General features: G+C 43.7%; 2 protein-coding genes across 4 annotated transcripts in view; one reads left to right on the forward strand and one right to left on the reverse strand.

Annotated features, from left to right (window-relative positions):
* The window catches only part of mark4a (MAP/microtubule affinity-regulating kinase 4a), a gene marked incomplete at both ends in the record, with an annotated part of 33981 nt that extends 26081 nt beyond the window's left edge, over nucleotides 1–7900 (forward strand). Inside the window, 7 exons of one of the 3 annotated variants that reach the window (XM_083987146.1) lie at nucleotides 856–1042; nucleotides 1715–1926; nucleotides 2919–3022; nucleotides 3127–3411; nucleotides 4834–4920; nucleotides 5551–5595; nucleotides 7564–7900. In XM_083987146.1, coding sequence (XP_083843272.1) covers nucleotides 856–1042; nucleotides 1715–1926; nucleotides 2919–3022; nucleotides 3127–3411; nucleotides 4834–4920; nucleotides 5551–5595; nucleotides 7564–7900 — 1257 coding nt within the window. Of the gene's footprint in view, nucleotides 1–855; nucleotides 1043–1714; nucleotides 1927–2918; nucleotides 3023–3126; nucleotides 3412–4833; nucleotides 4921–5550; nucleotides 5608–7563 lie in introns of all 3 variants that reach the window. The other 2 variants (XM_083987148.1, XM_083987147.1) reach the window with 2 other exon arrangements.
* A 3733-nt stretch (nucleotides 7901–11633) lies between these two features.
* ckma (creatine kinase, muscle a) lies at nucleotides 11634–15652 on the reverse strand. The gene is made up of 8 exons (XM_083987164.1): nucleotides 15437–15652; nucleotides 14130–14337; nucleotides 13834–13988; nucleotides 13582–13714; nucleotides 13268–13439; nucleotides 13037–13160; nucleotides 12742–12931; nucleotides 11634–12134 (listed from the first exon to the last, which is right to left on the reverse strand). Exons 2-8 carry the CDS (start codon nucleotides 14320–14322, stop codon nucleotides 11956–11958), a joined length of 1146 nt encoding a protein of 381 aa, XP_083843290.1. The 5' UTR covers nucleotides 14323–14337; nucleotides 15437–15652; the 3' UTR covers nucleotides 11634–11955.
* Nucleotides 15653–16143: the final 491 nt, after the last annotated feature.

A 16143-nucleotide genomic window follows, 5' to 3' on the forward strand; every position in this document is an offset into this window, starting at 1 on the left:
TAACATTACGATAGATGAAGCAGATAGATAGATAGATAGATAGATAGATAGATAGATAGATAGATAGATAGATAGATAGATAGATAGATAGATAGATAGATAGATAGATAGATAGATAGATAGATAGCTCCAGAGGAAATACTCGGTACTACTTTCACTTTTGAAGTCAGTCTGCCGTGCTGCCTTGTCTGGGAATGTAGTTCCTGTTACGCATTTGCCTCAAAAACAACTCTGTCTCGTAACGTTCCATTATTATTTCATAGTGTGGTGAATGTGCAGGTCACAACTTGTCCATGAGAATGTTTTGGAGTTGTTAGGTTGTGTATTTGATGAGTTTGATGAGGGAAAGTCCAGTAATACTGTGCACCATTCGGAGCTCACGTCTCTGCCCCGCCGATCTAAAAAAAACTGGCACTGATAATTAAAGGTAATGAACCTACCCCTAAAACTATAGGGATTATGGCAATAGGCAAAATTGCCAAAATGTTGAAATATCCCTTTAAATGATCATTCTAACTTGCCTATGTCTCAGAGGAAACTATGGCTTGCTGGATAGCTGTACAGACAAAAGCTTGATGGAACTTCAATGGTCTCTTCAGATCTATAAGTGTAATGTAATGCAATATGGTGCACTTGCAGATAAATTGATTATGTGGCGAGGGCCATTCAGTCGCAAGCCGCAGCAATGTGACCCAACATTCAAAATAACATTGTCAGTTCTCAGAAAGTACTAAGTTTCAATTCCTAGCCCCACCTACCAGAATCTTAAATTCACCCTCTCCTCGCTGATACTGAGCTCCATCATGCGTGGGATCCACTCACACCTTTCTGTCCACTGGGACTGTGACGTTACAGGAAGGCAGTGAGACTCGCACAGCTAGCAGCCTGTCCCTGGCAAGGGTACGACCCAGCCCCATCACCAACGGGACCAACAAGCACTCCTCAGCCACCGGCTCCTCTTCCTCCTCCACCTCCTCCTCACATAGCAAGACCCAGCGCAGTGCCTCCACCTACCACAGGCAGCGACGACACAGCGACTTCTGTGAGTCTCTTCTCTGGTGTTTTCTTGTGAAACAGGCAACTAATCTCTGCAATTCAATCAGCTGAATGTGTTCCTAATAATATTTGATTTAATTAGCTTAAATGATTTGAAGTGAAACATTTTGAAGTAATATATTTAAAGGAAATAGGTATTAATTCCTTCTTTTTATTGTTGTGTGAACAGATTACAATGTTACTTAAAACTGAGACCTTCCTTGACTTCCTCTGTGCCTCTAACAACCTACTGACTGGTTTCTATGTTCGGATGTTCTGACTGATGTTGTATGCAACTTTAGCTACCTCATGCGTTAGGATAATGGTGGGCAATCATATTCAATCTAATGTAGACAGACTGGAGGTTTTGGACAAATCCTGGTGGGATATATCGTCATTACATCAGTCCTAGGATGTATAGTCAAGCTGTAGGTGAAAGAGCTGTAGGTGTTTTCCCACGTAATCCTAGTCCTTATTGCAGATACCCAGGATCCTTGGTCAATGCCAGTGCAAGTGCAAGAAACAACAAACTGCAGTTCCCTTAACAGCCTCCAGTGTCATTAATAACCAGGGTTTTCTATTTAATGTAGGACCATCTCTTTGCACCAACTATGTTTTTGCAGAATACACCTTATATGAGTCTCTGTGTGTCTGTGCTCTGCTGTCCTCCACAATAAAGGTGGGCCTTCCATGCCCGTCATGCACCCCAAACGGAGCCCGACCAGCACGGGCGAGCGGGAGCTGCGGGAGGGGCGGATGCCTTCGCGTAAGGCCAGCTGCAGCGTGATGGGGAGTCACAGCCTCCCCCCCTCCAGCCCCATGGTCAGCAGTGCCAACAACCCCAACAAGTCTGAGATCCCAGACCGCCGCAAAGACATGACTGCCACTACAGTAAGGCACACTCCCTGCAGAGACTGAATTATGTCAAATGATGTCCTCCAGGCCACTTTTCTCTTTTTTTTTCTTTTTTTACCAGAATTCAAAGCAAAACACACACACACAGGTGTAGATAGTTTTGTGTCCAGACATCTGGAATTTTCACCAGATGTTTTGTGCAGTGCAGGATCAAAGTGGCAGATGCCGTGTTAGTTTTACCTAATAATCAGATATTGTCTGACATACGGATTAGTAGACACACTCTTGACAAGCTGAAGTCAGGGATTGCACTGAAATGACCAAGCAAGCTTTTCAGGTTTGTCATATGCTTTATCAAACATGTAACCTGGACCAAAAAATGAGCTAATGGCTCACTTAACATTTACCACTGATAATTCAAACCATTTCATAATAACTGTCCATTTTTATAAAAACAAACAAATGACCAGAAACAAATTAACACTGCTATTTTGTCTATTAAAATATTTAGAGACACAGAGATGCAGGGTAACCCTTTAATTTACAGGCCGTTAATTACGTGACAATGTCAAGAAATAACAATTATTCGTGTAGTAATGTCAATAAATAGCCTAGAAATAACGGTCAATTTCATACTAATGTCATGTTTTTCATAAAGGCAAAAGATTACACATGGTTTTCATGCTTTAAATCTTTTGGGAAAGGCCAGAATTTTTCTCCACCAAGTCCTTGCAATTGATCTGTGATATTTCTACGCAATCAATCATTGTTTCTTGGCTATATTTCTCAAAATTACTCAATGAAATTGACTGTTATTTATAGGCTCTTTCTAGACATTAGGACGCAATTAATTGTTATTTCTTGGCTATTTCTAGACATTATTATTTCTTGGCTATTTCTTGACATTATCACGTAATTACGGCCAAAAATTAAAGGATTACCAGATGGAGTAATGTGACTGCAACACTGTAATAATGTGACGTTACAGTTCTAATATCTAATACTTCACCTGATCCTTCTCTCTGCAGAATAACATCCCTGGAAGTGCCATGACACGCAGGAACACATACGTGTGCACGGACCGCTCCGGCGCCGACAGACACTCTCTCCTGCAGAATGGCAAAGACAACAGGTACGGCAACAGTGTGTTGAAGTGTTAGCGGTCTGAGCAGTTCAGGTTTTCAGAGCCGGCTGATGCTGATTGGTTGCTCTCCTCTCCTCTCTCCCTCCCTGCAGCTCCCTGGGCCACCGCCTGCCTGCAGCTTCTCCCTCCACTCTCAGTATTTCCGGGGCCGGCGCCGCCTCCTCCTCTTCCTCCTCGGACCGTTGCCGCCTGACCCGAGGCTCCACGATTCGCAGCACCTTCCACGGGGGGCAGCTGAGGGACCGCGGGCCCCCGGTCTACTCGGCCCCGCCCACATCACCCACCCTGTCCCATCACGAGACGAGCCCCCTGCCCCACGCCCGCACCAGGGCAACCTCCAACCTCTTCACCAAGCTGACCTCGAAACTCACTCGCAGGTAGATGCACACTACACATCATCATCATCATCATCATGAGCCAGGTCTGAGAACAGCAAACGGACCCCGGCCTCTGAAGACCGGAGACAGGCCGGGGTTTCATGCAGGATGATTCTTAATGAGGTGTGACAGACCAAAGATGAAGGAATACTCCCTCTGAAAGATTTTAGCCCAACTGTCTCCACTGTGCTCTTTAAAAGATGAGCAGGAAAACTGAAGAAAATGTTTAACAAGAGGTAGACGAGAAGACTGACACCACACAAACAGCTCATTATAGGTGAAGCTGGAGCTGGGATATCAGCTAGGCACCTTTAAATCACAATAATCAACGTGTGACCTGGGTTTTGTTAATGCATAGAGAAACTCATAAAAGGACAAGGATTGTTATGTGCTGAGCGATTTCTTAGAAATAATACATAAGATAAGATAAAATAAGATGCCTTTATTTATCCCACAAATTCCAGGGTTGACAACATAGCCTACTGTAGCCTACACATAAAATGTCGAAAAAAGTGCAGGAGAAAAAAACAAATGTAACAAATATAAGAAAATATAAGCACAACTAGCTGTGGTATGCCTATTTTAGTTTAGTAAATGTGTTCTGTGTATTCAAGGAGATTGGTTGACTCATTTTTTAGCAGAGCTAGGCTAGCTGTTAGCTGCTATGCTAAACTACCATTCTCCTTTTGCTGGTTAACTACTTCAGCATTATGAATTCGTGGGGAATTAAGTTATTTTTAGTTTATTCATCGAGACAAGATCTATAATATATATGGTATATACAGTATATATACGTATATATGTTGACACACTCATATCCTTTTCAGTAGCCTAGTAGCCGAAAGTCATTGCTTTAATTTATATTTATATTTTTCAATATGTTTGACCCCCTAGCTACACAGTTTCTAACTCTACTCTAGGATTACTTTAAATTTTTGTTCCCATGATTGGTCTTAGTGAGACCATGACCCTGATGTTTTTATTATGATTTAACATTTGAGATTTGTGTTGCCCTCGAGGTGAGTATAAGATTCTGTTAAATCAAATCTGAAATCATGACGTAGCGTTGTGGGGAAGTTCCTGCGTCCAGCCTGGCCGCAGCCTGAGTGTGACTCCATGCTTATCAGAACATTTTATTCACCCAGGCCTTTTGGCAAGCCCTTCTGTGGCCCTGGATTATCCTCTGCTCCCCTCTCCCTCCCAGTCGTCATAATCACACATGTCTAATCTTATCAAACCTCAGCTTTATCCTTGCCAATCAGCTCCTGCGCTGCGCTCTTTTTCACCACTTGCGCTCCTGTGATTCAATCATCTTCTCTCTTGCCCCCCTCCCCAACCCCCCCTCCTTCCCTGCTCTGACCCCGTATTCCCTCTTTTTTCTCCATCTTTATCTCTTTCTGCTTCTCTCTGTGGTGGTATCAGGGTCAACCTTGACCCGTCCAAGCGCCAGGGCTCAAACAAATCAGTCTCGGGTTGTACTCTTCCACAAGGATCAAAAACAGTTAGTAAGTTCCCATGTCTGGCTTCTTTTTTTGTCTACCTGTCCCGCCACCATCTCTCTGCCTGGTCACACAGGAATCTGCTCTGGTCCATGAACGCCTGCCTGACTTTTCATTTCTCTCTATCTATCAATTATTGCTTGTCTGCATGACTTTTTAATCATCTTCATGCTGTCGATGTCTCACACACTTGGTTTCAAGCATGGTTGCAATCAAGGAAAATTCATCCGACTTTTATTTTCAGGATCATTCTCATTGTCTGAAGAATTGAACTGTAACACGTTTTGTTTTTGTTTTTTGTTTTTTTATCATCCTGAACTTTCCCTTAGCAAATGTGTTGTTTTGTATTGTGGTTGATGGGATACAACTCATTGAATCTATCCCACATGTTGTTGGAACAACAGATGGGAATCTGTAGTACCACACACACAGACCATCAGAAGTGAAGGGATGGATTATATCTGCATGCTTGTGATATTGCATTCCTGTAAGGGGGGGGTTGCACACTGTTTTAAACATCACATGCTTCTTGTTGTTGATGCTTGCTTGGTCCTGCTGTATAATTTTCACCGCTGAATGCCATCCTATGTGAGAGTTCTGGGTCGGTCATAAGGTTTCTCACTCACCGTCTCTCTCACAGGGTCACAAATGAATCTGAGGGAATCAGGAGATTTGCGGTCACAAGGTCAGTGCGTGTGTGGTTTATTTTATATTTTATTTTATTCATATGCACAATGAAAAACAAAAAATATATTTAATGATACAAAGGCAAATCATTGTGCAGGAGAGGAAAAGAAGCCCAAAGGGCTTAAATAAAAGCCTCTCCTCCAATACAAAATCACTAAAACAGATCAACCATTAGAAAAAGACAAGAGGAAAAGAAGCAGAAAAGAGAAAGAGACAAGGAAAAAACACAACAAACAGAGTTTGTAAAAAAGGAAGAAACGAAAAAACAAGACAACAACAAGGACAAATATCATTAAAATTACAAATTCATCTAAATTATACTAGACATAAGTATTCTTATGCCTGGACAGAAGATACCTCACCAAACCAGACCTTTTAAACATTTTGTATGAGGATAAAAGCGTTATAGTCCTGTATGAGGAGTTCCAGAGTTGTGAAATTTAAGTTTTAACATTTGAGTTTTAAAGGAGAATTCTGGTCATTTTCTAAGTAACGCTCTACAGCTCTAGGTCCCCGAGTGCGACCATGGGAAAAAATCTGAGAAAAATCTGTGCAGACCGGACCTAGCTCTCCTCCTGCTAGCTGCGCTACACAGCAGTTAAACAGTGAAGTAATGGGGGCAGTTCTTCTAACCATGACTTTGGCCTCTATATAATGCTCAAAATATCACTACAAATGCTTTGCAACATCCACCAGTTCCTTACTACACAACACTGAGTGTGCATAACTCTGTTAATATGAGAGAGCAGTGTTAACAAGTGTTTTTATCACGTACCTCTGTTTACTCTAGCTTCCTAGGTAGACCTTACTAGTCGACTGTCGAGCTCAGGACTGTTTCCGTCATACATACGTCAACATATTTTTCTCAGATTTTTTCCTATGGTTGCACTTAGGGACCTAGAGCTGTAGAGCGTTACTTAGAAAATGACCGGAATTCTCCTTTGATCTCCGTTTGACCGTGGAACTTCCCAAGTTTATCACTTATATTAAGACAATTATTTTTTGTATTACAAGTTTTGTCATATTTTAAATATCTAATTAAATATGCGCTAATTTGCATATATTTCCAGAACAGAAATCTGAACAATGGATAAAGCTACATTCAAAATTCTTGTTGTCACATTAGAGTTGGAGAAATCTACTGACAAAAGAAGACAAAATGAAGTAAAATAACCACCTAAATGTGGATTTTCTACCATTTCTTTCCACTTTTCTGAAAGAAGACATGTTCAGGAAGCAAAATAGCCCAAAATCTCAAAGTTGATCAGTACACCAAAAAACAGTGTTTTGCCTATAGTGTCTTACCTTAAAGGGATAGTTCAACATTTTGGCAAATTGGCCCATTGCCATAATCCCTATAGTCATAGCAGTAGGTTTGTTACCTTTATTTGTTGGTGTAAGCTAATTTTAGAACGGCGGAGCAGAGCCGTGAGCTGCTCAGAGCTACGCTACAGAGGCTAATGGGATTTCTTGGTTTACCTCATCAAACTCATCAAATACGCAATCCAACAACTCCAAAACGCTCTGGTGGACAAGTTGTGACCTGCACATTCACCACGCTATGAGATAATAACAGAATGTTACCAGACAGAGTTGTTTTAGAGATAAATTCATGCAAAACCGTTGATGTGCGTCGCCTTCAGGGACAGTTTTTCAGCAAGCAGTCCCAGTCTTTGCCTCAAAAACAACTCTGTCTCGTAACGTTCCGTTATTATCTCATATCGTGGTGAATGTGCAGGTCACAACTTGTCCACAAGAGTGTTTTGGAGCTCACGACTCTGCTCCGCCGTTCTAAAAACAGCTTACACCAACAATTAAAGGTAACAAACCTACTGCTATGACTATAGGGATTATGGCAATGGGCCAATTTGCCAAAATGTTGAACTATCCATTTAAACATTTGATAAAGAGGCCGGTGTTCACAGCTGTTCAGTGCTTGAACATCTCTTGCTTTCCCCCCCACCAGTTGCCATTTACCTGGGTATCAAAAAGCGTCCGAGCCCAGGGCCGTCGGACGTGGCTGGGATCTGAGAGGCGGCGGGCGGCGGGACCCTGCGGAGGTGGTGCTGGCTCTGCGGGAGGCGGCGCTGGGATGCGGCTGCCAGGTCCACCACGCCGGCCCCTTTCTGCTGTCCTGTACGCACGGCGTGGCGGGAGGCCGCGTGGCGTTCGAGGCCGAGGTGTGCCACCTTTCCACGGGCAACTCCGAGACTTCTAACGGGGTGCGCTACACGCGACTCTGGGGGGCGCCGCTAGCTTTTCGGGACGTTGCCACCCAAATCTCCAAGGACCTTGAACTTTGAAACAGAAGAGGGTGTGTGTGTGTGTGTGTGTGTGTGTGTTTGCGTACAAGTGTGTGTTTTTGCGTGTGAGTGAGCGTCGATGTGTGTGTGTGTGTGTGCAAAAAACTAAAAGGAGGAGAGCGGGGTGGAAATCATTAAATTAAACAAACAAAAAAAAGAAATGGAGGGGCTGGACCCGAGAGAAAAGACTTTTCTCCTTTTGTCTCTTTCATGACGACCCCCCCCCCCCCACCACCTCCCGGCCACCTTGCACAAACATACATACATAGACACACACACACACAGATGCACACACACACAGATCTGACCCAGAGACTGAGGCACCCCCCCCCCTCCCCAACCCGCCCTCCCCCTCTCCACCCAATCACCCCACCCGGCTCAGACGACGACGTCTTCGCTGAGCTCCTGCACCCACTGGACCTGGATGGAACCTAGTTGAATATTTTTTATCGCTACTCTCTAGCCATAATGACTCTTTATTTTGTTATTTATTGCTCTGATCATTGTTTTTACCACACTGTCGCTCTCACTAACACAGAATCACATCATCTCTCGTGCACTGGATGTCACTGACAGGCCGGTCCCACACGCGTAGGCCTACACTGGTCTTTCTTTCTTTTCTTTTTTTTCTTTTTTTTTTTTTAAATCCTCCCGAGGACGGTTACCTCGCTGACTTCTCGTCATTTGTCGGACAGCAACATGCACAAATGCGGAGACGGGTCAGATTCAGTGATAAGACAGAGGATTGCGTCGCTGTGACTTGTGTACATACAGCAGTGACGGCCGCACTGGATTAAGGTCAGTTAGAGCATTGTCGACGGGCCTTTTGAAACAGCCAATCAGAGGCCGGCATGGAGCACAAAAACAATCAAGAGGCCGACTCTGACACCGTTGAGCCAGTGACCGCTTGAACTCGAGTGGAGCTGTCGCCTCTCGATCAACATCAGCTTTTCTGCATCTGTGAAAATGTAGATACAATAAATAAAGAATAGAAGTCCATCAGTATTGAAATTAGGTATCAGCTTTTTTGATAATAATGATAATAAGATCATTTTAATAAATAAAGTTGTCCATAGTGGCTCTTTAAAAAGATGAGATGGACTTTAAGATATCTGCACATTACAGTACATGCTTCCCTCTGATTGGCTGGATTCACTTCCTGTCACTGCTGGTCAACGGCTGTTAAGACTTGTTCCAGTTTTCCATTCTGTCCCTTCATTCCGTCCCTTTACACTTTCTTCGGAAGCGTCGCACTGAAGGCACAACAGCAGCAACACAACACACACACACACACACACACGACACACACACACCTGAGAAACTTGAAATCTGTGGAGGCGACTAATGCGAGGCTGAGCTCCAGACACCATCCAGACATCCCATCGCAGAATAAGATAAGAGACGAGCCTGTTGTCTTTTCAGTGCAATGCAGTCGTTGTGTTTTTTCTATTTCGTGCCATGTGATCTCACCTCAGTCGTAACGTCAGTAATTATGTCGATGGGAAACACCTAAAGTGGATCAACCAAGCAGCGAAACCTCTCAGATTACACTCAATACACACACACACACACACAGACACACACACATGGATCTCTTCTTCTTCTCGTGGTACAGTACAGTATATAAACTGGTCTCTCAGCTGTTGATGACTGGGGGGGGGGGGGGTCAGGGGGCAGGCAGTGTTCTGGATCTGGAGAAGTCACGATGAAGGCAATGTGGATGGTATTTTCTTCTGTTTAGTCCATTGCCTTTAAAGTGAACAACCCCCAGCGCCTTCATACAGTACATATTTAATGTAACAAAAAAAAAAAAAGAAAGAGAGAGAAGACACTGAGAGCTTTCTATTCTCCCTCCCTGTTTTTAGTGAATAACATACTGTGGTATTTACGTAGGCTACAGAGATCATGTTGTTTGGCTGCTAATTTACTGTTAATACAATCTCTCAGTTGTGGCTTTTGCTCACAGTGGCCCCCAAAAACACCCCCATCACCCTTTCGCCATTTCCCCCTACTACGCCACCCAGCTCCCTAACCAGGGACGCCATCCTTAGCTGTCCATGTACATATATACACCAACGTTTTTCTATCGTCACGACGAGTGTTGGCTTTCCTCGGCTCATTGTTTGAGTCCCTGTTTTCGCAGGAAAAATACTCCGCCATCATTCACACTCTTCACGTCATAGACCCATGTTACGGCATCCTCTCAGTCCTGTTTGGTGCGTGCTGTTCCGCCAGGCTCGGAGGAGGGGAGGCTGGTGTCGATCCGTCCTCTCCCCCCCCTCAGGGGTGAGAAGCAGAAACCAACATGGCCACCAGGAGTCTGTCCTTGTCCTTTCCCCGGACATTACTCATTGTGGTGTATATTAGCATTAGGTAATATAGACCTCAATGCACTTTGCTTTGACTTGAATCAGCTCCTTCCAGTGTACCTGTATAGGTAATACCCAGAACTAGCCACTGGAGGGCGCCAATGTCTTAAATGTGAAACACTTCAATTTGTGGATATTTGCACAGGTACTTTATTTATTTTTTAGAATAATATCATTAAAAAAAAACAGGATTTATATCAGTCAGTTGATGGCTGTATATAAAATATATGAATATAGTATATATCTTAGAGCTCAAGGTTTATTTATAGCTAGAGCAAGGGAAGTAATTCTAGTTTAAAGCAGTTTCTGTCAGTGACAATGGGGAACAAAACCAACCTGCAATCCTGCATGACTTCAGAGTTTGGGTTTTAGGGTAAAAAATGAAACATGATGCACACCTAGGATCTGACACTTAGTGAAACGCAGACACGGTCAGTTTTTAGACAAAGAAAAAGGTGCAAGACGCGGCACTGGGTCCTTCCCCCCTTCACTAAAACAAACGGGACGGTTCGGGTGAAGCACAGCGACTTCACTAGAGGATAGGTTCTGTACATTCATGAGGGCTTCTGAGTTCTTAGAAGTTGATACGCCATGAAATGTGCCATGACATACGGTGCGCAAGGGAAAAAAACGTTGTTTTAGATCCAGCGAGGACATTGGGAATAAATAATTGTGCAATTGTTATTTCCGGCTCTATTTTAGCTTGAAGTCACAAGAGTCCGTGACGTGTTGCAGAGCACCTGGGTTGCATTCAAGCCATAGAAACGTTACGTCACTGTCTCCTGATCACAAATATGAATCAGGGTGTTTGCAAAGCATTTCAGTGGAAAATATCGACATGAAACAGGCTACAGAGCAAATAGCTTAGTGTAAAACAACTTAGTCCTCACATAAGAAGGATGAACTTTGTCTTATGGTGGAAACTACTGTGAAAATGAGGTTGTTTTTGAGTGTTTGAGTAAAAAAGCTTGTGTTCCTGCTCAGAGACAGGTCTGGTTCAGATGGTGGATGGTACAGTATTATGACCCCAGGAGGCTCTTTAGTTAACACACACTGTCATCTCAAAAAACTGACTGACAGTTGATGTTATATGCAAAAGAGACAGAATGACACAGTTTGACCTGTATGAGTAATTTTACACTGCTCTACTGTTGAATTCCTCCCCTCAGAAACAAACTGTAAACTGAGATTGTGTGATTCTGGTATATATGGAAAACACGGAGCTGAAGATTAATAAAATTCACTGATGTTGGCATTTTTCCTCATTCTGGTGTCTTGTTTTCATTGTTGTCAACACATGTTTTGATCTTTTGTGATTTTTTTTTTGCAGTTTCTCAGGTTGCAGAAACAGAAAAAGACCAATGTTGTTTCATGGGGCACTTTTTTTTTATTGAGCAGTAAAAACGACTTCAATAACTGTTAACTTTTCATAATGAAAAGCAGGTGATACCACGTTGCTAGGTGAACCCAGCTCAGTGGAGGCTGATCCCAGGATGTTACTAACCGACTCAGAAAAACGTGAAAAAAAAGGATGAAAGATGGAGAAGGGGGGAAAAAAGCTGGAAGGAGGAAAATGAGGTGAGCAGAGCTTAGAGTCTCTTGGTGAGCAGCTGTTTTGTCTGCATGCCCATCAGCTGGCTCGATTGCACATGAATGGTCATGAGAAAAACATGAGATTGTCCCTTTTTACTTCTGGGCAGGGATCATGCTGTCGATGGCCTCTCCCTTCTCCAGCTTCTTCTCCATCTCAACCATCAGCTTGACGCCATCAACCACCAGCTGGACCTGATCCACCTCGGAGGAGCCCAGACGGTCAGCGTTGGAGATGTCGAACACACCACCCACGGAGGCAGTGTCCACACCACCTAGAGAAGATCCAGATCGCAGGTTACACACGAGAGCTCAGACTCCTGTTGAGGCTCTAGAGCAATGGTTCTCAAAGTGGGGTCCGGGGACCCCCAGGGGTCCTTGAGAGGATTCAAGGGGGTCCCCGACTTTTTCTAGAATTTTTAAACTTTTTGTTTTTTGAGAAATTCTTACCACTTTTTTTATTATTATATTTTTACTTCTTTTTTTTTTTTACCACTTTTTTATTTTTTATTTTTTTTTACTTTAAACTTTTTTGAGAATTTTTACCACTTTTTTCTAGAAATGTTCAAACATTTTTGGAGAAATTGTACTCCTTTTTTCCAGAAATTTCTCGACAAGATTTCCACAAATTCGCACCATTGGCCCTAATTTGAATGTATACACTGACTAAAAAAGTAACGTTCTTCAGTCTCAGAACAAATATTTGTGTATTTCTGGTGTTTGCTTCACAATTTTGTCCAATGGGGGTCTAATTTGTGTCAATTCCTTGATCCTTGGTGTAAAACAGTTTGAGAACCACTGGTCTAGAGGGGAGCTTCCTGGATGAGCTACCAGCCAGGCTGATCCATTGGTGTGTATGGAGAGTGTGGTGTGTGTTCATACCTGTGCCACGCTTCTGCAGACGCAGCCTGGTGAGGATCTCCTCGAACTTGGCGTGTGTGCTCAGCTTGGGCAGCTTGACGTGGACACCACCACGCAGACCGGTTCCCAGGTTGGAGGGGCAGGTCAGGATGTAGCCGAGATGCTCGTTCCACATGAAACCGTGGTTGTGCTTCTTGAAGATGGCCTCAATCTGGCAGAAAAGAAAAAGGGAAAGTCAAAGGAAGGCCCAGCAACAATCCACAGTTTTCACAGAGTTTTCACACTTGACTTGTTATCAATGTGTCAAACTATTAACCTTCTGCAGGCCAACGCAGAAACGCTTGAAGACCTCCCTCATGTTGCCACCCTTCTGCATGGAGATGACACGCAGATGATCCTCCTCGTTCACCCAGACCAGGAAGGTCTTGTTGTCGTTGTGCCTGGATGAAGATGAACAGCATCAGCATACAACGCAGGAAACACACAAAGACAGACAATGAAAGGTGTTTTCACAGCTCATCTGTGGACATTTAAGGATCATACTCACATGATGCCTCTGCCGTCGGGCCAGTCACGGGCCATACCGGCGCAGGTCAGCAGGGGAGAGACGGGCTTGTCAAACAAGAAGTGATCAGCGATCAGCTGCTCCTGCTCGGCATCAGTCATGGACTTCAGGGGGTAGTACTTGCCCTTGAACTCACCATCCAGGCTGGTCAGAGCTGCAGATACAGACATGGTGTCAAGAGACCTCAACAGGAGTCAGGAAGCCATTCACACCGTTTTCATTTCTAGTGTATTGTGTTGTATCAGACCTATACTTTGCTATTATCTTAACATCTATTCATGATATTTATTGCTCACCCTCAACGGACAGCTTCTCAATGTGTCTGCGCTCGCCACGGCTGTTGTGGGGGGGCAGGGTGAATCCCTTGATGCTACGGCCAGTACGGACACGGCTGGACAGAACATAGTTGGGGTCCAGGTCATCACCACCCTGAAAACGATAGATAAAAAGATAGAAGGTCAACGGAGGGAACTCAGTATCATCGGCCAGTTACCCACAATTCTTTGCTACAGCATGGAAGCTCTTTGTTGAGAACTCGGGCACCGCACCTTCAGGTTCTCGAAGTTCAGGTCGGTCTTGTGCTTGTCAGTGGGCTTGTATCCACCATGACGGTCGGAGATGACGGGGTCCAGCAGATCCTTGAAGACCTCGTAGGACTCCTCATCACCAGCGACGCAGCCAACAGTCATGATGAAGGGGTGACCTGAAGACAAGGAGAAGGAGTTAGAGAATGATGGCTTCTGTGTAGTGATAGTAGGGTATTCAATGACGTGATTTTATTTACAACTAAACGTTAAATAAAGATATGTCTTCATCTAAACCGAAGAGTCTCTTTGAACCTCACCAGGGTTGTCGATACCGGTCTGGATGACGTCATCCAGGGTGTAGCCACTGGGTGTCTGCTTGTCCCTCATCTTGCCATACAGGTCCTTGGTCAGGATCTTGGCCATATGGTTGTTGTGCTTGGACAGGTCGGGGAACTCCTCCTCAACTTTGTAGTTGAGTTTGAAGTTGTTGTGGGTGTTTCCGAAAGGCATGATTGCTTTCTAACACTGCAAAGATTAGGGAAACACAAGGTTGAGCAAACTTGAAAATTCATCATCCAAAATATTTCCTCAGAGTGCGGAGGAATGGGATATTGTGCAAGACAGCTGCAGGGTTGAAGTGGTGTCAGCAGAGGAATCCTGGTAACAAGTGTTGCTCAGTTCTCAACAGCTCAGATGTCCAGATGAAATGGAGCAGGGGGGCGGAGAGCATGTGGGTATTTTTAGCATTAGCACATTGGACTGTTTGGACTTTCTTTAAAATGTCCTGAGCACGTACACATACCACTACAGCTCTCTTGGCACACACATGTAATATGTTGACACATAAATTCACATGACCAAATAATCTCTGCTGCTCATGTTCTACTCTCTTAATCACCACTCACACCATCAAACACTTAGTGGATCACTTACAGTTGTCACTATGCTGAACTCCTAACAGACAAGCTACAGATGGACCCCTCCCCCCACTCTATCATTCATGATCATCTACAGGTACAGTATGTGCTTGGTACCTTCCTGAATTTGTTCCGTGCCTTAATCACCTGATCGCAGAAGAATTGTGACATGAAACGTGATCCATCCATGGTAACGAGCATTGTTGGTTCATCAAAATAAATAATTTCATTTTTGATGCAGTAATTGGTTTGCTAAGAACAATTGTAGTCTTAGCTTAATGCTAAAACCTGCATCTCACTCTTTACAGGCTACAATCAATTACCCAACACTCTGGGCCTTCAGACAGCCTGTCTCACATTTGTCACACTGTGAACCACCTGTCTACATAAATAACTGTCCACATGACACAACTGTAAGCAGAGAGTATGCTAATGCAAGTTAACAGTGCAACAACACTGCAGTTAAAACTACAGTAAAACATGCTCATCCCTGCTTTTTCTTAATTGATTATAATTTTACAAATTTCAGTGATCTCTGATACTCAGTAGCTCTGTTTGATCAGAGGTGGACTCAGATGTCCATGGATTGTTGTGTATTTATCCAAACTATTCTTCTTAATAATTTGGATGGTTCTCCAAATCCACAGCAGTCTCCATATTCCCCTTTGTAAATGCACAAAAAAATAATTACTGTAATAATAGTTTACCTGTACACCAGACAAGAACAGAGGTAACAGTCCTTGGGATCAGATCCTGTTCACCACAGCCAAAATAGGGGTCACCCGAGTCTAGAGGTCTCTGCTCCCTGTTTATATACCAGGCAAACTCTCAACCATTGGCCAGGCCATTTTAGTGCCTGCTGGGCCCTCATTGGACAGAGCCCCTTTACTGATACTCATTTACATCTCAGTTGTCCAAGACGGGTAGTCATCCAAGACTGCCCCTCACCCAGCCTTGTCCCATACATAGAACAAGTGGGAGAGGGTCTCTGAGAGGGGTCACAAAGTAGGGGGCAGTTGGAAAAAACTGCAAAAAGCTGAGTTTCACTTTTGAATAACGTATCGGTGTTTGTGTCAGGCATGAAGGTTATGCAACTATGTGGATTAGCAGTGATGTTTTGGATGGGTGCTAATGGTCTCAACGGGATTGCTGACTGTTCCTCCTCTGCCATTATGTTGACAATTGATTTATTCTGAAACATCTCAAGAGCCATAAGGTTTAGTTTATACAATGTACACAGATTAGTTGTTATTTTTGTGTTCCAATATTGTTTCAAAAGGTCCAACATCTGGTCAAAATTTAAATGGAGATTTGTAAATCCCATCAGTCTCAGCTGTGCTGTGTGTGTACTTAAGTATTTATGTTAAGTATTAATTTAGTTCATGCACATCCAGCGTATGAGTCCAGATGCAGA

The sequence above is a fragment of the Trachurus trachurus genome (assembly GCF_905171665.1).
Source record: "Trachurus trachurus genome assembly, chromosome: 14".
NCBI classification, from domain to species: Eukaryota; Metazoa; Chordata; class Actinopteri; order Carangiformes; family Carangidae; genus Trachurus; species Trachurus trachurus.